The 21,521-nt window shown below is 41.0% G+C and overlaps 1 protein-coding gene across 1 annotated transcript; it reads left to right on the top strand.

The window, feature by feature from the left end:
* The first annotated feature begins 7,239 nt into the window (after positions 1-7,239).
* Positions 7,240-20,084, top strand: LOC141435016 (protein disabled-like). The gene is made up of 5 exons (XM_074097531.1): positions 7,240-7,569; positions 11,968-12,182; positions 13,231-13,374; positions 19,016-19,162; positions 20,058-20,084. Exons 1-5 carry the CDS (start codon positions 7,557-7,559, stop codon positions 20,082-20,084), a joined length of 546 nt encoding a protein of 181 aa, XP_073953632.1. The 5' UTR covers positions 7,240-7,556.
* The last annotated feature ends 1,437 nt before the right edge of the window (positions 20,085-21,521 follow it).

Raw genomic sequence — 21,521 nt, 5'->3', positions numbered from 1 at the left:
AACATTTGTCTTGAAAAGTGGTTAATGGCTTTATTATAGTGTTGTGCAAACGTTGGTTCTCTTCTCTTTATTATAATATAGGTACTGCATACATTTAATGTATTCAGTACCTTCAATTTGAAGGCCAGATTTTTTGCCGCTCAGTATAGTTTGTGGTTGTGTACTTTAGAATAGGTACTTAATGATTTTCCCATAGAGGTTTTCAAAATTCCGTTAGTAAAGCATAAATTCAACAATATTTGGATTAGTTTAGCATTACTGCCTTTTTTATTGCGCTATTGTATAAGTAAATAAAAAAACAGCCAAGTGCGAGTCAGACTCGCGCACCGAGGGTTCCATACAATAATTAAACATATTTTTATTATACGATGTAACTAAAAATGTATGCTTTTCGCAATTTTTTCTTTATCGGTGCTATAAGACGTTACTTCGTACCAAATTTCAAGATTCTGAGAGTTCACGGGAAGTACCCTGTAGGTTTTGATTCCCTTGCGAGTGTCGAAAATTTGCAGCATAAACATAGACGTAAACTGCCCTTATACCTGAGATGACAAAAGAAGATCGAATAAAGCACCTTTTGTGATTTCTGTCCACATTTTATCATATTCCATTTAAATTATCACCATTACGTTGAAAAATTTAGTTTTTTTTTTTTCTTATACTGGATGTAGGTACCTAATTTTGAACGTGATCCAAAATTAGTGTTTTTAGCTCAGTTAATGGTGAACAATATAGGTATTAAATTAACTAATTTGTTACCGACACTTATTAATAACAGGATTCCACGAAATCCATAGCCGAGCATTTGTTGGAGTCAGGGCCAAACCACTGGATTGAGCTTCACAATCCCAAAATTCTGTCCACGGAACATCATTTCTACTCAAGAATGGTACGTGAAGCGGTTGAAATAAAAAAGCATAAGAATTTCAACCGGGACGATGGGTATAAGCTTTCATCTTCGTGGAATCCTGTTATTAATAAGTGTCGGCGTCGGGATGAATGTTCGGAGGGACGATCGGACGTTGTTAGTGTTGTGTGTCGGTGTGATAGGGTGACTAATAAAAGTGACCAAGTGCGGGTAGTTCGTGATACGAGTGCCGGCACTATTAGTGATCAGGTGCGGGTAGTTCAAAGAACTCGCACTGCTAGGCAGACTTGACACCTCACACTTCAGTCTACTCGTGACCACGGCAACTGTAACGTTGCCGAAACGTCGAGGTAAATATTACTTGTGTAATAATAGCGTGATAAGTCCCGTATGTGGTATATTGACTAAAACTAAAGTAAGTAATAAGTGCAATTTAATCGTAGTTATCCATAATTTTGTTCTGAAAAGCTGTTGTTGTTGAAAAGTTGTTTCTATTAATGTTGACTTTTGTTTGTTTTCTTTTAGTTGTTTTTTTTTTCACTTTATTATAATTAGTGTCAGTGTGCAAGATTGCACAACTTTTTAGAGTCTTTTAGGTTTTAATACATCTTTTTATTGTCTATGGATTTTTGATATGTGACTTTGATTATACTTTTGTTCCAACGGAAAACCAGTGCCTATTCTTTTAATCCAAAATATTGGTCCATCTACCGGTAAAAATTATGAATACGCGTTCCAAAAGTGCAAAACGTGCCCAACAAGTAGGAGTCTACCTCGTAATCAGGATGGGCATGACACGTCCGTCCCTTCGGCATCAGGAGTCTTCCAAGCGAAGCGCACAGCGCGGACGGCATCAGGACGTTTCGGCATCAGGAGTCTTCCTCGTCCGTGCAGCGAAGCGCGGACCTTTCGGCATCAGGAGTCTTCGTCGTCCGGATCAGGAGTCCGTGCAGCATCAGGAGTCTTCCTCGTCCGTGCAGCGAAGCGGACCCGCCCTTTCGGCATCAGGAGTCTTCCTCGTCCGTGCAGCGAAGCGCGGACCCGCCCTTCGGCATCAGGAGTCTTCCTCGTCCGTGCAGCGAAGCGCGGACCCGCCCCTTCGGCATCAGGAGTCTTCCTCGTCCGTGCAGCGAAACGCGGACCCGCTCCTACACGCCGCACAGTCGGCACCTTCCCGCACGTCAAGTGGCGCTACCTCACGCTCTACCATAGTGGCGCGGCAGCTGGAGGCTCAAGCCCTGCACGCACGCCGACTAGCGGACATAGAAAATGAACGCGAGCGCCTGGAGGCAGAGCGCCAGGCGGCGGCGGCGGAGCGAGAGCGGCATGTTGCCGAACTTGAGCTGAAAGCTAGTCTCGCTGCCATAGAGGCGGGCGCTAGCCAGCGCGGCAGTAGCCGCGGCACGCGTAGTCGTGCTAGTGAACAGGATTGGGTAAATAATGTGATTCCTAATCCTACCGAACAACATTTACTTAGTGCCAATCCGCCTTTCAGATTCGATGACACCGTGGTCCAGTGCGCGACACAGGGACCGAGAGCACCGCGCGGCCTGGGTGCCGTGGCATGTGATCGCTCTCCCCAACAGTATCGTCCTGAAGACGGAGGAGTGACGCGCTTAGTTAATTCGTTGGAGAAGTTAATAAATAAAGTTAATTCTCCCGTCACGAAGACGGATTTGCCTACTTTCGACGGCAAGTCTTATTTAGATTGGTTAGCTTTAAAACGAGCTTACGAAAATACAGCTCAAGGTTTGTCGGCAAGTGACAATTTATCGAGGCTGTCATGCGCTCTGCGTGGAGCAGCGCGCGAGGCTGTGGCGGGGCTGCTGGCGGCGGCGCGCGCGCCCGCGGCGGTGCTGGCCGCGCTCGACGCGCGCTTCGGCCGCCCCGAGCTCGTCGTCATGCACGAGGTGGCGGCGGTGCGCGCATTGCCTAAGGTGAACTATGACGGCAAAGATCTCGCTATTTTTGCGAGCCGGGTACGCAACTGCGTAGAAGTTATCCGCCTGCTAAATCAGCCGGATTATTTATGTTCACCCGAGCTATTTCAAGCACTGTGGAGCAAGCTGCCTTTACTGCTGCGTCCACGTTGGTTGGATTATGCCCATTCTTGTGTTGATTGCGTTTCGAAAATAGAAATGTTCGCAGATTTCCTGTCGCGTGAAGTCGATCTGCAGTATAGGTTTGGGGGCGTGATGGATTATACGTCGCCCGGCGCCGCTCGGCAGACCGCATACAGAGACAGGGTAAATATTGTTGCTGAAAATAATTCGAATAGCATTCCATCACCAATAAACACGATTGATAATTCCGAAAATATTTGTTCGCTATGTAAACAAACTCACGGATTATCTAATTGCAGTAAATTTGTCAAAATGACAGTAAATGATAGGTGGCAGTTTATCAAAAATAATAAATTATGCCCCAGATGTTTCCAAAAAGGTTTTCACAAATTCAAACCTTCTTGCACTAAAAAAGTATGTAGCGTAGATGGTTGTGGCATGCGTCATCACGTATTATTGCATGGGTCAAAACTTGAGCGCGCGGTCGCCGCGCACGTCGACGTGGAAGACGACGATAACGACGACGAGCCCGCGCCATCGATCTCCAGCGCAGCCGCGCCCGCGGCCCGCAACGCGCCCGCGGCCTGCAGCGCGCCCACGGCGCTCGCACCGGCATCGCCGTCCGATGACTCGGACCACGAAATATTGACGCATGCAACTTCATCGTCACCTAAAGAGTCTTCCGTTCGCCCGCTATTGAAAATAGTTGCCGTGACCGTGTCAGGACCTTCTGGTAGTGTTAACACTTACGCATTATTAGATGACGGCTCCACAGGGACCTTTATAGACACTGACATTTCTGCTAGGATTGGTGCTAAGGGCCCTGAAAAACTAATTCATTTAGATTGTGTAGGTGGTCTAGAAAAAGACTTTAACGCACAATACGTCAATTTCAATATAAAGGGTCGCCACTCGACTGAAACACACTGCATCAAAGAGGCGAGATCTTTTAGTGGTTTAGGTGCTGCTCGTCAGTCTGCACATCACGAGAGCGTGCGCAAGTATGCGTACCTCGCTGACATAGCTGGCAATTTTTGTTATGAGGACGTTAAACCAATGGTGATCATAGGTATTGATAACTGGCATTTATCTTTTGCCATAGCTACGCGCAAGGGAACCAACACACAACCTGTTGCTATTCTGACTGCTTTGGGCTGGGTTTTGTTTGGTTTCGGTTGCAGCAAGACTAGACAAGTTGACGTTGTCAACCACACCACACTGAACGAGCCTGAAATAAAAAAATATCGTTTTAATTTAGAAAATCTTATTAGGCCACAAAGTAAACTCAATTCAATAAAATTAACAGAAATTAAGCCCACAGCGCTGAGCACGAGTGCGTTGTGCAGGTTCTCGAGTGCACGGCGCTCGAAACCATCGCATCGCTCTCATCGTTGTTTGCGGTCGCATCTTGCTTCAAGACGCTTGGCGCAAGGGTGTTGTCTGGAGCTAAGAGCTCCCTCAAGGAGATTGCGCTGCGTGGAAGTTACGGTACCAAGGCCTAATCTCAATTTAGAGCTTGCCTATTCCACGGCGCTATAACTTGAGTGATCTCAAGGCAGTGAGTTGCGAATTCTATTTGTCCTCAGATGCGAGTGAGTGTGCATTTGCAGCTGTCATCTACTGGCACCTTAGTTACAAGGACGGTGACATTAGGCTCTCTCTCTCATCTGTGGCAAAGTACAGCTTTCGCCACCTAAATCTGTTTAAATTTTCGACTTAGAGTTACAAGGCGCTCTATTTAATAACTGCACGTCTTGCGACGTCTATAGACGAAGCCCACCGTCTGATGCTTTGCGATGTGGTTTCTGGTTTAATTCAACTACCGCTCTGGGTTGGCTTCGTAGTGACGCTCGCACCCTCAAGCCTTTCGTGGGGTCCCGAGTGACTTAAACGCTGCGGATGTTGCCACTTACTTTAAACACTCTCCGTTTTCTCCAGAATGTCGCTACAGTTCAGTATCTGCTTTCCTAATTTCTTCAGACTGGCCCGCTGAGCTTTAGATCGATATTAGCAGACTAGGCCGTAAAGAGTATAAACAAAATGCTCTTATTCATCTCATCACTGAAACCGATCTGCCCGCACCAGTCTCCGCAAATCCAAATCATTTCGGCTCCTGGATGAGAATGGTGCGAGCAACGGCAAAGCGCATCAATTCATTTCATTATTGCGTATGCGTAGTCTACAAGGTCGAGACCTTCATTTTAATCTGCCTCGTCTAGAAGGAAGTTTGTGTACCTTCCAACCTGCTTGCACATCCTCTCCTAGTATGCCCAATATCTTCTAATTTTCAATTTCGCCAGAAGAGTATCTGTAGGTGATTTACAACTATCTGAAGTCCACATCTTACGACAGAGAAGAACCGAAAGCCTTTGCCACAAAGCAGTTGCCCCTTTTCAAGTTGTCACCCTACATCAACGAAATTATCACATGCCTCGTCAAATAGTCGTAGCAACATTAATTTTCGACTGAATACATCAAGTTTTAATGGCGAGAACGTGAAAGCAACAGATCTGCAGCGCCAAGAATAATATGTGCTAGAAGAAACGCTACAAGAAAGAGCTCTTTCTGATGAAGTTTTGACAACCTTTGCGACAGAAGCTGAAGTTCTGGTAAATTCACGGCCACTAACTCGTATTTTGCTGGAAGATGCCGACGAGGCTCTAATGCCAGCGCACCTGATTCTCGGAGCATCATCTGAGCGCCCAGTTCCCGCAGCTCTTAACAAATCTGATCTCGGCAGGAGCAGATGGCGAAGTGCTGACAGGCTAGCCGATCATTTCTGGCAATGCTGGATGAACGAAAATCTATCCTTATTACCACCCAGAACAGGAAGCTGCACTCCACCCGCAATTGCAGAGAGTGACATAGTGATTGGCATAATAATTTTCTGCGATTTTAATGATTCCGATCTGCTCTGTCGTTCGTGGCTCAAAGATCGCTTCACCCGGCTGTACCCTGGACGAGATGGGGTAGTTCGAGTCGCAGAAGTCACCACCGCTGCTGGCGCCTTTCTCAGATCACAGAAGAAGTTAGCCCGGATCCTCGTCCCTTTAAAAAAGGGGAGAATGTGCAAGATTGCACAACTTTTTAGAGTCTTTTAGGTTTTAATACATCTTTTTATTGTCTATGGATTTTTGATATGTGACTTTGATTATACTTTTGTTCCAACGGAAAACCAGTGCCTATTCTTTTAATCCAAAATAGTCAGGATACCTGTAAGTGGTCCTAAAGTGGCTCAAATTTTATGGTATTGTTAATTTGTATGCTAGAATTAAGTGTTTTGTTCATAATAGACATGGGTAATCTCAACTCCGCGAAGTGATCTGACACTAGATCCAGCTTCGGTGTCGGTACCGAATCCGCTTATTGAATCCGACTCCTTTATTGACTCCGGTTCTTTCGAGCGATTATTAATTTATCTATGTCCACTCCGGCCCGGCTCGGTTCGGTCGGTACCAAGGTCAAGGTACTGAACTGAAGTACCGATTAGTTTAGTCCTTTTGATGTTGAAAAATTCTAAATTGTGCAGTTTTAAAGAGCTAAGAGCTACTTTAAGTACCTACTAGTTTTCTGTTTGATTCTTTGAAGCTTGAAAACAGTGTTAAAATGGCAGTGTGTGTTGATATTTTCAAAATAAATACATACATACATACATGCTAGCTTTCTAGCGAGCGAGCGATTATTTGTTTTGTAGCAAGCCTGCCTGCCTAATGATTCGAGTCAATATTATGATTGAAAGTCTGTGCCATAAGACCTATTTTTCGCTGCAATTTTTGCTTAATATTTCGTGAAATTAAGCGTCGCCCGCTCCGGTCATATTATATTGTGTTTTAATTCTTCTCATTTCTTTCCAATATAACCGAGCGAGTAGTCCGAGTACCGACGTAGGTACCGGCTCACTCAGCGCCCGACCAAATGTAATAAGATCCGATCCGATCCGAGCCGAGCCGAGATCGAAAGCGGAGCGAGTGAGTGTGACGGCGATCACGAGCCGCTCGATCCGGCTTGACTTGGTCGGAGTTAGTAACTCCGGAGTCGATAAGATTTGAAAGGAGTCATTAAGGGATTCGGATCCGCTTGAGGATCTGACTCTTTTGAATCTTCAGATCCGGATTTACCCATCTCTAGTTCATAACATGCTGTAATATACATGTCATGTTTATAGATATATATTGTCAGACACAATGTAAATTGTTATGGAAATAAATATACTGATCACGTTCTAAGTCACTTAGTTAATTATTTTATCGATACTTTTCATAAATTTCAATGCCGGCATCACTAAGCACGTCACGGACGACGGGACGACATGACAATTGATTGACATGACATTCATTCATATAATTTCGTTCAGCTGTGTACTATTTAAAAATTTCCAAACCTTACGATTTGTGTTATTCTAAGGTGATCTTTTGTGCAAAATAACATCAAAATGATGTATCATGATTTAAGCATACACGCGTAAATAATTTGTCTTGTGTTGTGACTAACAATGCCAGTACCAGTTTAATGAAACAAGCGTATTTATATGTAATAGTTTTATGGAAGTGGTTGAATAGTCCGTTTATTTGATCTCGTTTAAAAATATTGAAGGGCTTCTCAAAGAATTGAACTAATCTTATGCCATGGCTCTCAAAGGTAAGACATGTTTTTTTCTTATCAAGAAAGCAAACTTCGTAAAGTTTACAAATGAATGAATGAATGTTATCTGTTATTCGAAGTTGTAAATTAAATAATTACTCCTCATACACTGCTTTACCGTCTAAGTGATATTGTACATATCGAAAATACAAACTGAGACATGGATGCACAGAAAAATCAGAAAAAGAGAGCAGCGCTGGGAACAGAACCCAGGTCCTCAGCAATCCGTGCTGCGTGCTATAACCCCTACACCACCGCTGGACAGGAGTCTAGACACAAACTTCTCGTATGCACGCACACATATCTCAGGTTGCTTTTTTCTACTACGCTACTTAAGTAGCAGCTGCGACATCTATGTTTCGCTCTCATCGAGAGACGTCACACTTTTTCGGAAGTAACCGCTCACCCAGACAAGAGATGACACTACTAAGCAATCAAATACATTTCAAATATTTATTTTGATATGGTATTCACGGGATACCCATAAAAGTAACAAATTTGGAGTTGAAATAAAAAATACAAAAAGACTCCAAAAAACGATCATGATATTGTACAGTTAAATACACACTGCATCTTGGCACAGTTGCAGTTATTGCAGTTTATTATAGCAATAATAATAAAGAAAAAAATTGCAAATACATACATTCAGTTTAATTGAGTTCGTAATATTAGTTTGTCTGCAAATAAGTATTACTTAAGCAGCTGAGCAACTTTCTTTAATTGTAACTTGAAATGCTTACGTAACAGACACATATGCAATACATCAAATTCCAGGAACTTTAATTTAAAATGATAAGGGGTGATGACTAAGTTACTTCTGTAATAATTGCTTATTGGAATAAAGATTTTGTATTTAAAACATCACAAGTAATAATTCTAACTTTAGTGGTGTGAATCAATAAGTGAATGAAACTGCATGCAAAAACATGGGAGCAATTAAAAAAAAAATTTAAAACTGAGTTAGTTTATTTTGTAGACTCCGTGCATAGTAGAACCTTACACCTATAAAATATGACCAGTGACAAGTGACTATGACATTAACATTGCTGACTCCTTAAGAGTTCCAAATCAAACTCCACAAAAGATTTGTACAAACATAATTAGGTATACTGTTCATGTTATTTAGAAAACAGTGTGGGCGGGGAAAATTTAAATGACAAAAAGCTAAATGTTGCATAACATAGTAATAGTAGTTATGCTACTGTGTTTCGTATGGTGAGTGGGAGATCTGGAGGCCCAACTCCCCTCCCCCTTTTACTCCCCTCCCCCTTCACCCCTCTTCTATCCCCTCTCCTTTAGGCTGGCAACACACTCGCAGTCCTAATAATGCTGTAGGTGTCCATGGGTGGCGGTGATCGAGTGACCCGCGTTCTCGTTTGCCAGCTATTTGATAAAAAAAACATCTCTTTTTGTAATTCAGACAAGGTTATAGGGAGGGATTTTGGGAAATTTCCACAGGAAAGGAAGTTTCGCAATGGGGCGAAACCGTAGGCGTAAGCTAGTCAGCTATACAAAGGAGATTAATTTTGCTAACCAATTACCATTAATTGATAAATGCGGTTTTTGTACACTCAAAAAGGTGACTGTAGAGATTTCTTAAAGAGATAAGTTTGCCTTTATACATGTATCTAAATATTTGTCAATTGTTTTTGTACAATCATGATGGGATTACATACATGCATTCATGGAACACTTTTTTTTTTTTAACTTTTTTTTTTTTTAAAGATTATTATTATTAATAAGCAAATTCAAATATGGATTCCATTCCAGTATGTGATGAGTTTTACAAAGCAAGTTTTTCTTCTCTTTTTATTTATTTTAACTGAATGTCATCTGGCACCACAGAGTAAATAAAATGAAAACAACATACCTAAAAATTACCAGTACATCTAGTGAATAATATAGGTATTTAATTTTTGATATTTTATACGAAAAGGTTTTTTTTTCTGAACATAAAAATTTTTCAGAGATTTTTTTCCCTTGTAGTACCTACCCCTAAAAGTGTTAAGTACAAACCAATATAATATTTTAAAAGATAAATTATTCGTCTAATATACTGACGAACAAGCTGAATTCATTAACGATACTGGCTCGAAGTATCGTATATCACACGCGAACGCATGTCCACTGAGGGAACCATAAAAGTTGCATAGAGTAGGGTTCCCGTACGAATATTGATCAAGGGTTGTTCTGCGCTTGTGTGCGCGGCAACCCTCGCGCGGACACGGCATTGTGCGCTAGTGTGCGTGCGAGCCTAGCCCATGTGCCGGCAACCGCGGCTGAGGCATCTCTCACCCTTTATAAACACTAAAAGCTTAATGCAACAGAAATAATTAAAACTAGTCTAAACCCGCGATAACCCGGCGCCCGTGTCGACTCACGAAACAAAACCCCGCACCGACCACGTAAAACGCGACAGTAAAAATCAATAAATCTCCAAGTGAAACTTCAACAATATTTGACCGTGCCCCAAACCGTGTGGAGTGCATTACAACAGTGTCTTGCATTTCAGTGATACCAAAGGTCTAAAGCGATTTATCGATGTTCAATCACAAGTTACCGACTGACTTTCCAATGCAAACCCTTCGTAAGAAAACCAGCCCTTGCAAATGTGAGTGCACTGACGTGTTTATCTCGATACGCTTACGCTCATTACGTTGTTTCTGTCTTTATCATTTCATTTACGATGCAGTGTTCTAGATAGCGCAATTGTAAATCCGATCACATAGCATCTACGCTTTGAGTACTTATATTTTGCGATGTATGTTGTAAGGAGCATGGATCTGCTATGAAGTTCACCCGGAGTTCGCTGGTTCACTCTGAGCCGTCGTTCACTGCTAGTTCCATGTCATAATTAGTGGCCCTGCTATTTTGGACAGAGGGTGTTGAGGTTGAGTGCCCGTGGCGAGGAGCGGCGCGGCGGGGGGAGTAACTAACATTTTTCCGTTTTGTAAGGGAAATAATGCAGGTGTGTCATTTCCAGCACCTCTTGCGGCAGTTCGGTAAGTATTATTGTGTTCACAAGTGATAATATTCATGCTTCGTTGTGTGATGTTGTCCTTGCATGGTGTAGATCGTCTGTGAGCTCTACGTGGTCTACTAACTGCTTAATAATTATCCTAACAACTGAGGCCTTATTGTCTAACTGTTGTGTTAGACTCTAACACACTCATCACAATCGTTTTCACCACTTCTTTCTGTCATACGGTATAAGACGAGGGTAGAAAGAGATAGCGAGGGCGAGGGCGATCGCGAACGTCAGAGCGTTAGACAATACGGTCTCTGGTCAGGTGTTAACATCAGCTGGTCAAAACGGAAGGACAGTGTCAGTAGTATACACAACACGTATCTACGTTAGCAGTGTTCTGTCTGGCTCACAAGAGCATTATATGTGATCTCGTGCCACTCATTGGTCTCAGCCATCTCTGCATACCGCCCACTAACGCTTACCGATCCTTTTAGGGACTAACCTAAATGGCAGAGCTTAAAAAGCAACTCCAATTCTCCACGTCACACTTAACGTTTTCAGATGTTCGTTGTGACTTATCTTTCTAAGATGCGTTATCGTAAAACACATTTCTGTTTACTTTACTGATACGCAAACATGCTTCTGTTAGATCAAACAAACTAATAACTTATTTCAATAGTAACAAATCCATATAAACTTTTCCTGTGGTTAGATGGTTGTTGTTAGAAGAATTTTAACGACGTATATTAACAAAGCATGCTCCTTCGCAATATAGCAATTAACATTAATATTTCTAGACACTTAGTACGCAGTTTCTTTACGTGGTTTTTCTTATCCTTGTTAAATTACATTCTTAATGTGTTTCCTTTCGAGACTATCATCATGATAGTAGGTAGTATCATGATTTATAATGTGAGGCGCGCAATATCCCAGATAGCAGTCCCTCGTGTCCCGAGAATCTAAATTTAAAAACAGGAAATTTAATTAAACCGACAATGATGCACTGTAAACAAGGACCGAAATAGGACAACCGGGCTCACTTTTATTTTGCACTCCACTCGCGATATCAGCTTGGCTTAATAATAAAAAAATAATAATGTCGCCAAAAAAATCTGAGCTCAAAAGCCTCATCGGCAAAGGTACCGTGTCTAAGCTTCGGGGTTTATTTCGAGCGTGTTTTGCGTGAATTTACATGTGTTGTTGCCAAATGTTTTGCTTCTACATTGTTATACATCGCATGCTTGCACAATTGTTTGGTCGTTGTTTAACGTAGTTGAGTTTCACGATGCCTACGAGCTTACACGTTTTGCAGCGTTAAAAGTGAATGACCTTTAATTGTGGCTGGTGGATATAAAAAAAAATGACGATCGCTTTAGACAATTTGAGGAACGGGTACGGGTTTACAAAATGGAAATCGCGTTGTGCAGACAAGAACGAGCCGGGGCGATTCCTGGGGGAAGGCGTGTCGTTTCGTGCGAAACTGATTGGTGTGTTGGAAGTGCCGGAGGCGCGGGGTGACAGGATGTGCCAGGACGCTTTGGCGGACCTCAAGATGGCCATTCGGGCCGCAGGCGAGCACAAGCAGCGGATACAGGTGCATGTCGCCATCGACGGCCTGAGACTGCGCGACGACAAAACTGGGGTGAGTAATCCAATTCTATAACCAAGGTCTGTAATCTAGGATTGGAAAACCTTACCTTGTAGGATAATAGTGACTTCCTTACTGCAATATATGTTCTAAAACTAAGGACATCTATACACTGTGAATGGATATTTGTTGATTCATATGTCTCCCGAATGGTCGTTGATAAGATAAGATAAAAAATGCCATATTTTCCGCTGTGTTCAAACATCCAGAAAACAAATAAGGCTAGATTTTATAAAAAAGGAAAACATATAGGAACACGGCTAAAGCCTTTCTTTATTTTTTTATGAAAATAATTACTTAAATAGGTCAAGTTTTGGAGAAGAAATCAGGGGATTATGAAACGTTGATTTTATGTATTTGTCCAAGCTGCAGTTGTCTTTATTGCACTCTGCAGGGGGAGGCTTGAGATTGAGGTGACTGCAATAGATTTTACAAATACCTATTTTTCAATTCTCTAGCCCTTAGGTTTCCTCTTAAGCTGCTTGCTTCTTGACACCACCAATGAATTTCCATACTTTTTATGAGCTGTCAATGATGAAGAACTGTGACGACGCTTATTAAACAACAAGTGTTCACCCGCGGCATCGCACACGTAAATCATTAGATCCAGTAGCTGAATTGAAATTTTGTGATTTTTAAAAATTCCTGCGGGAATTCCCGAAAATTAAATCGTGGTTTTCATTGACGTTACATTAAAAACAATCATGTAAATTTCATGACTCTAAGCCCAGCGGTTGTTGTTTCGAGATTTTATCCCTATCCCGTGGGAATATCGGAATAAAAAGTAGCCCATGTTTTATTCCAGATGTCCAGCTATCTACACGACAAATTTCATCCCAATCCATTTAAATTTATTATTATGATAGGTATTTATTGGTTAATGTTTTCTAGTAACCTATTACTTCATTTTCCGAGCCTCGCTGAGCACAGCTTTCGGTGCGATTTTTCCACGCGCACCACGCAGCTACCTCGCATAGCTTTGCGTGGCCTCAAATGACTGTGAATATTGCCGAGTTCTATTGTCTATTATAAACATTCACAGGACTCCCTGTACCACCACCCAGTGCACAAGATCTCCTTCATCGCTCAAGACATGACCGATTCGAGGGCCTTTGGTTACATATTCGGCTCGCCTGACAGCGGGCATCGGTTCTTCGGGATAAAGACTGACAAAGCAGCTAGTCAAGTAAGAAACTGTTTAAAAAATATGTCAATAATAATGATAAATTCGTGACCTGAGAATGGAAAAGTTATATTTAAAACTATCTGCTGGTTTATTGAATATATAGTGCTAGTGATTTGAGTCTCTAAAGCAGACGTTTTCAACTGGTGTGCCGCGCATACTTTCAGGTGTGCCCCGATTGCCGCGAAGTGAGCATGATAGCTATACCTAAGTCCTATTATAATGTACTGTATTGCTGTTGATGCCCCAAATAAATAAAATAAAATAAAATAAAATAAATAAAATACTGAGCGGCAAAAAATCTGGCCCTCAAATGTATGCAGAAATAGGTAATTTTGTATGTAGAGTGGGCCAAATTTTGTGTGATTCGCGTTGTCAGGTTGTTATGTTGACGGAGCGGAAGGAATGGCGGAGCGGGTGGAACTCTCTACGCGCCAGTCCGATTCGCAATTGGCTATTTTTTCACTGGTGTGCCGTGAAAATTTGATGAACTGAAAGTGTGCCGTTAAAACCAAAAGGTTGGAAAACGTCTGCTCTAAAGGCATGCTTGCATACAGTTGATATTTCTCTTAGATATTCTTGCAATGAAATCCTTGTATTCTCAGGTCACAAGTAGAGGTAATTTTTTAACGAGTTCATAATCACATGTACCATCTCCCACCCCCATCGAATACTATTTCATTTTACAGACAGAAAATGGTGGTTGCGATCGAGCGCAGTGCAACGTAAAAGTAGGAAATCCTAATTATAAAAAGTTCTCAGCTTGGTTTCGTTTATCGAAAATACAAACTGAAACATAGACGCACAGAAAAACCAGAAAATAGACCAGCGCTGGGAATCGAACCTAGGTCCTCGGTATTCCGTGCCACGTGCTATACCGCTACACCACCACTGGACAGGAGTACAGACACGAATTTCTCCTTGCTTGTTCGTTTAGTTTCCGTCTGTTTCTTGTTCTAATAAGTTTCTTTAACCTCCTGAGTCCTGACATTTTTAACAAACTTATCGTTTAAGACCTAGACTTGGTTGACCTGCTTTGTAATTTGGGATATTATTTAAAAATTCTTAGAATTCTTTATTCAATGAACAATTTGTACTTTATAAAGTACATTCGGCTGTTATTCTTAGAGTTAATTAGTGATTTATAAAGTACGCGAGGACTTAGGAGGTTAAAGTTAATGGCTTCGTTTATTAAGGTAATTGGTATGTAGGCGAAGTAAATTCAAGGTCGAATGTTCAAGGACCCCTAAAAGATGGCCTTCAAGATTGGTTAACTATTCGATTCTTAAATGTCATTATGGCATTTCCATATGTTCACCCTTAACTCTGTATTTTCCATTCCGTAAAGCACATCTGTAGGATAATGGACAAATTGGACAAAGCAAATTATTGAAACTGGTACGCGGTGGTACCAATTATGCGGCTGTGTTTTGGTTGTTTGGGGAGGAATAAAGTTAATGTTTATGTGGATGATTTCTTCTTTTATGGAAAGTCGGAAGTGATTGCGGGTATAGGTAGTTGTAATATAATTAGAGGGCAAATCCAAAGGATTAAAGACATAGATCTATCTTACTAACAGAAAAAATGTCTAATTTTTGACACACATCGACCCCTAAACCCCGAATTGTCAACTGCACCAAAATTTCACTCCCTGGTTGTTAGTTAGGTACTATATCTATTAACACGTTCGGCCCCAGTGACACAACGTCTGTGACTTTTAAGTTCTTACTCCTATGCCAGTGACACGTATTTGTGACTGCGGTGGGATATGCGTAATGTCTAGCGTAATAGCTTAGTTGATCGTCACATTCGGCTCCGGCAACGATCCACTAAGCCCTTACGCTATGCCAGCCTTTAGGAGGTACGAATTATTTTGACACGACATGCGTATCACTGGCATAGGAGTAAGAACTAAAAAGTCACAGACGTGTCATTGGCATCGGAATGTATTACGTCTGTGACACGTATACGTGTCACTGGTATAGAAATGACTGCTGTGGGATATGTGTAGGCATAGCGTAAGAGCTTAGTGGATCGAGTGGAGCTTAGTGTTAATGGGTTTTAATTGTACTAATTTGTGGTGATCAATAAAAAATATTTGTATTGTAGGGTATTGGAAAAATAGTTTTCCAACAAATTATATGATTCCTCAAAAATATAATGAAAAACATTGTATGTTTTACGGGGGTTATGGGTAATACGAAGCTCGACTAAAGCTCTCAGTCATTGACTTCCGGCTTAATAGCCTCGTTCACAACTCTTATTTACTTAATACCGCCCTTAAGACACATGCTACAATTTGATGTCTGTCTTTTGTTGTGGCTTTAACCCCCCCTTAGTTGCGTAGTGGGGACGATAGTGTTATCATATCAACGGTATCATCGTCGTGCCGTATGAGGAAGCAATCAATTGAGATCTCCCCACGTGATCTGATCAATTAACATACTGCCATAATACTTATTAGCTAATAGATATACTGAGTGCAAAGTAACGTGGTAGTATAAATTCAGTAAATAATCCACGTATGTGCAAAATTGATACACGCGCAAGCTTTTTTTAAACTTGAAATGTTGAACAGAACTTGTATTAAAAAAAATTGGAGACGGTCCACGATAAAACCGGGGCATGCATGATCTGGTGCATCTTTGTAATGAATGCTAATAAGCTAAGAATGCACACCTAAGCTAGTGTTAGAGGAGGACGTTTCGATCGTCCAAGTGGGTGTCTGCAGGCGAGCAGCTAAACATCAGTGGAGAGCCAGACAACGTAGAATAACACACTCGCTATGTTGTATTACTTTATTGCACAGAATAAAAGCGGTACAATATTAAGTTTTTAATGTAAATCATTAACACACGAAAAGTATGTCGTCCCAATTTGACAGCGGAAAGAGAAGGGAAACTAGAATCTATGTGACAACCATAGAGCTAACATAAAGTTGCTATACAGAAAAAGTATTAAAGCCTACCATGTATTATGAGGTAAAAACATTGTGAGACCATACATTGTCCAACAGCTATTTCTTCATAAATTCTTGCGCGGTACCAATCAGTACCGTCAAGTGTAAAAATATGTATCTATTCGAACCACTCACAAATATTTTACCACGGCCTTATTACGTCGCAATAAGAGTCTGTGGTACATATTTTTGAAGGGTTAGGTAAGTCAATATTTTTGCATTCAACTGTACCAGCAGGCGGGCGTTCCTAGGCGAGACACGTCTGTAACTTTGTTTGCACTATGCTAACGTCAGTGTCATTCATACTCATATCATAACGTTTATCGTTCATTATCACATAACAGCTCTAATATGTTTAACTGAGACCTGTCTATCACGTATATACGAAATATATACGAAGAAAATAAATATTTCATTTATATGCGAAGTATTACGAAGTAGTACCGCAGTCCGTGTTGATAGTTTGTAATCTTTTTGTTTTAATAAAAGATGTAACTAAGCCTTCGCGAATTTATGAGTAGTTACATTGTTATGATATAAATTGCTTACTCAAGGGATTATTTCAAGGTTACGAAACAAACATGTACGTAGCAGGCAATTTTCTAACAAAAATCTACCTCAATGCAATTAATCTTGAACAAAAGAATGCACAAAAAATCTTTTCGAATTTGTCCCGGTTGGGATTGGTCTTCCTACTTCAAACTTATTGGTTATTGGGGACCAAACGGAAATTATGAACTTTCAAAAAAAAATGCAAAACCGAATCAACAACATCGTCCTTTTTTAGGGTTCCGTAGCCAAAATGGCAAAAACGGAACCCTTATTTCACCATGTCCGTCTGTCTGTCTGTCGTCTGTCTGTCGGTCCGTCCGCGGCATTGCTCATGGACTATCAATGCTAGAAAGCTGTAATTTTGCACGAATATATATTTAAACTATGCCGGCAAAATGGTACAATAAAAAATGAAAAAAAAAATTTTAAGATTACCTCCCATACTTAGACGTAAAGTGGAGGTGTTTTTTTTCTCATCCAACCTTGTAGTGTGGGGTATCGTTGGATAGGTCTTTTAAAACCATTAGGGGGTTGCTAAAACGATTTTTCGATTCAGTAATTTGTTTGCAAAATATTCAATATTCAACTTTAAAGTGCAAATTTTCATTAAAATCGAGCGTCCCCCCTTCTAAAATCTAAACCGGTGGGTGGAAAAATTTGAAAAAATTCAGGATGGTAGTAAGTATATCAAATTTACAAGGAAAACTATAACGGTTTAGTTTTCCTGAGAATTATTAGTAATTTATTGAATCAGGCGTTACTTTGCGGAGGTCCATATCAATGAACTAAAATCATTTCCTTGCTCACCGCGACCGATCGGTGATTTGGTCGCGGGTGAGCAAGGAAATTATTTTAGTTCATTAATTATTAGTAGTTTAAGGGCTGTTTCACCATCCATTGATTAGTGTTAACTGACGGTTAAATGTGATGCCGTCTCTATTTGTTTTGTTCGAATAGACGGAGACGGCATCACATTTAACCGTCAGTTAACACTAATCAATGGATGGTGAAACAGCCCCTAAGAGTAAATAGCAGCCTAAGGTATAAAATATACCTACCAAAACTTGGAAATCCTTAGAAAAATATTACTTATTTTTTTCGTAATGGCTACGGAACCCTATTTCGGGCGTGTCCGACACGCTCTTGGTCGGTTTTTTTGAAGTAGGTTCCAGAACAACCCGTAAAAATATTAGTTCACTGTTTTTCAAACTTTTTGATGTCACGACCCCACTCGGTTTGAAAAATATTCGGCGACGCTCTGCTTACCTCCACTTACAGTATTTTACGAAGATAATACAAGCACTGAATAATCATACTTAATAACGGTGGGAGTATCTGTTTTAAAGATACGGCGACCCCGTTAAGGGGCATCCGCGACCCCCCTGGGGGTCGCGTCCCACAGATTGTAAAACACTGTATTTGTCTATTAAGTTGGCTGGTGGCTGGATGGCTAACATAAGGCCCGCTTCACACGCACATGGTCACGGCACGGTCGCCTTGCCATGTGAAAGCTGTCTATGTAGCTCATACATTTCTACTTAAACACGGGACGGCACACGGCACGGCGGCCGTGCCGTGACCGTGTGCATGTGAAGCCGGCCTAACGGTATAATTTGGAGGTATCTATAAAGATTATCTAAATATCTTATGCGTTACAATGACATGACGTAACCAACTTATAAAGTTGAAAAACCCGGATATTGTTATTACAAAGTTCATTATCTCAAAAACGGCTGAACCGGTTTATATCAAACATAGCTAAGAACCACTGCAAGTGAACTCGCTTTCACGTAATAACCGCATTGAAATCGGTCCATCCGTTTGAAAACTACCATGCCACAGACAGACAGACAGACAATGACGTCAAACTTATAAAACCCCTCTTTTTGCGTCGGGGGTTATAATAGCTTAGATCAAAAACATTACGTACAGTCAAGTGCAAAAATAAGTATCTATTCGAACCACTCAAAAATATTTTACTACGGCCTTATTGCGTCGGAATAAGAGTCTGTGGTACTTATTTTTCATATTTTTACACTTGACTGTACCTACATGTAATAATTTATCTTTGAAATGTAAATGATTTGTGATCTGACTGTATTGGTTTGGGTTAAACTCGAGTCTTCTCAACAGGTAGTAATAGCAATGCGGGACCTGTTCCAAGTGGTATTCGAGCTGAAGAAGAAAGAAATAGAACTGGCGAAGCAGCAGCTTGAAGGGAAATCCATCACCAGCAGTCTGGTGAGGCACGCCACAACTACGACAGATGTTAAGTCGAAGGTCAGTTGGATTCTAGGACATTGGTTGGACTTAGGGTCTGGCCACATCACCAAGGCCTATTGCAAGAGCAAATTAACAGGGTCTGTCAAGTGCTCGGCATCGTGTATCACTCAGGCGCCGCGCTTTTTTCACATTACGAGGTCGCGCCGTGGTGATGTGGTCAGGCCCTTACTAGGGTATTTGATACAACGCCGGATCTAGCCCTTGATCAAGGTAGAACGAGATCGTCTACACCGCTTCCGCGCCTCAAAAGGTGCCATCATAATTTTATTTTCATCTCTCCTGTTCGGAAAGTTTGATTTTCATGGGTAGCCGGGTGGAAAATTGCGTTTTCATCTCTAGGGTGGAAAGTATTATTTTTTAATTTTTACGATCAGCCACGGAGTCGAAGATAATTAAGTTACGTCAATGACACTTTTTTCATGTTTCGGCATGGCCATCTAGATGCACAGCGTGACCAAGAAGCTTATATACAACACTGGAGGTTGAACGCCGAACATCCGCTTAAAACAAGAAATGTTGATCTTCATTACGTCCCGAATATATTCCATCTCTTTCTTTAGTTAAGTTAAGAAAGAGATGGAAGTCATTCGTGAAATTTGAAAGAAAGAGATGGAATATATAAATAAGCAATAAAGGTCAAACTTCTTCGTTCGGCGTTCAACCTCCAGTTTTGTATATAAGCTCCTTGGTCGTGATCAACTAGTTTATTAAGTACCTACCTGGACGACCGCGCTCATACTAGAACTGGAAGAAGATTCCCTGAGATAAGGATAAGACTAAGTCGATTGTTCATCCCCAAAATCCGCACCGAAATCTTTAGAGTGGTTGCCGAGAACCCCGTAATAAATAAATATGCAAGAATTGCCCGTTTATAGGTATTTGCATATTTTAGCTGATCAAACTGACTGAGCTGACTTAGTAACAGTACGTCGTAGAAGTTACATACATCTGGCTCTATACTACGAAGTGCAAAATTCGAACTTCGTATCTTGCCGTCCCGCTCATGCGAATATTATTTAATACGAGAGTGAGAGGGATGCTACAATACGAACTTCGTTTTCGAATTACGTAGTAGCCCCCTGATCCTGCCGTTCGGATTATTAACAACCTTTACCGCTTCAAAACCAGTTGCTCTTCCTTAGCTGTACATTCAACCCGCGAATCTGACTCCGTCCTCTTTGGACCCACGTTCCAAGACATGCCTTACGTGGTCATAATAAGGTTTTTATTTAGGGCGTATGGGATTATCCTCTTGTCATATTGTAATGCATGCGTCCGACGGTTCATTATGCGAAATGGAAGGGCAACCAGGTTAAGTGTGTAGCGGACATAATAATTAACGATGGCTTGTTTCAAGCTGAGATTTGCGCATAACTTTCATGACATAGTACAGTCAGCTCAGACTTGTAGATTTTTTGTTGTTTTCATAACCTTGGTCAAAGATTTTTTAGGCAACCCACTCGCTATATAATAATCTGTTTTTAATACCTTTAGACGCTCATTGAACAATACGCATAATGACCAATGAAAATAATACCTTAAATACGCAAAATGACCAATTGCGAAATGACCAATACGTGAAATGGCTAACACGCGAAATGACCAACACGTGGAAACAAAGAGCACGCCGAGCTTCTAGCGCATTTATTGCGTTCATTTAACCCCTTGTTGTGTCATTATTTGTAAAGCTTTACTTTTGAAACTCATATGTAAGATATTCTAGGATTATATGCCAATACAATATACCATGGAAAAAGGTTGGCTTATTGTAAAACCATTGCCCGCGACTGTGTTCCGTAAATTTATAGTGTTCATTAAGTAATGATACGGTTGCCCATTTTAATTGCCGAGCAAAAATAGAACGCCGTATAATTTGCTTCAACAGCTGGTAGGTATATTTTAGAGTAGGTATATGAGATGAGGCGATGTAAAAACTTGTGCAGAAATATCTAAACACAAAATCCACGGCTGAACGGTGGTGGTCTTAACCGTTCCTTAACTTTTATACACCGTTTCAGATAATTCAATGTAGAGTTCCATAGGTACGGCCAAGAACTTTAATTCATGAGCCACTATGGAACCTTTTCAAAGGAAAAGTCATTACGATATTCCTTGTTAATTAATGCGACGTCACTATGACATTTACTGTGAAATGGTTCCATGGTGGCTCATAAATTAAAGTCCTTGACCGTACTAAGACGCTGCAAATATTCATTATTTGTAAATAAGATTTTTCTTTTTAATCTAAACAGGATTGCAGCCTATAAGATTATAACTTTGTAGCAAAATAATAAGCAATTACTTAATAAGGGAATTTACGAAGTTAAACAAAAGATCATTTTCTTGAATGGGCATT

This window comes from Choristoneura fumiferana, chromosome 14 (genome assembly GCF_025370935.1).
Source record: "Choristoneura fumiferana chromosome 14, NRCan_CFum_1, whole genome shotgun sequence".
In the NCBI taxonomy this organism is placed as follows: domain Eukaryota; kingdom Metazoa; phylum Arthropoda; class Insecta; order Lepidoptera; family Tortricidae; genus Choristoneura; species Choristoneura fumiferana.
The sequence above is the reverse complement of the archived record's forward strand: the minus strand, read 5'-3'. Positions and strand labels throughout refer to the sequence as shown.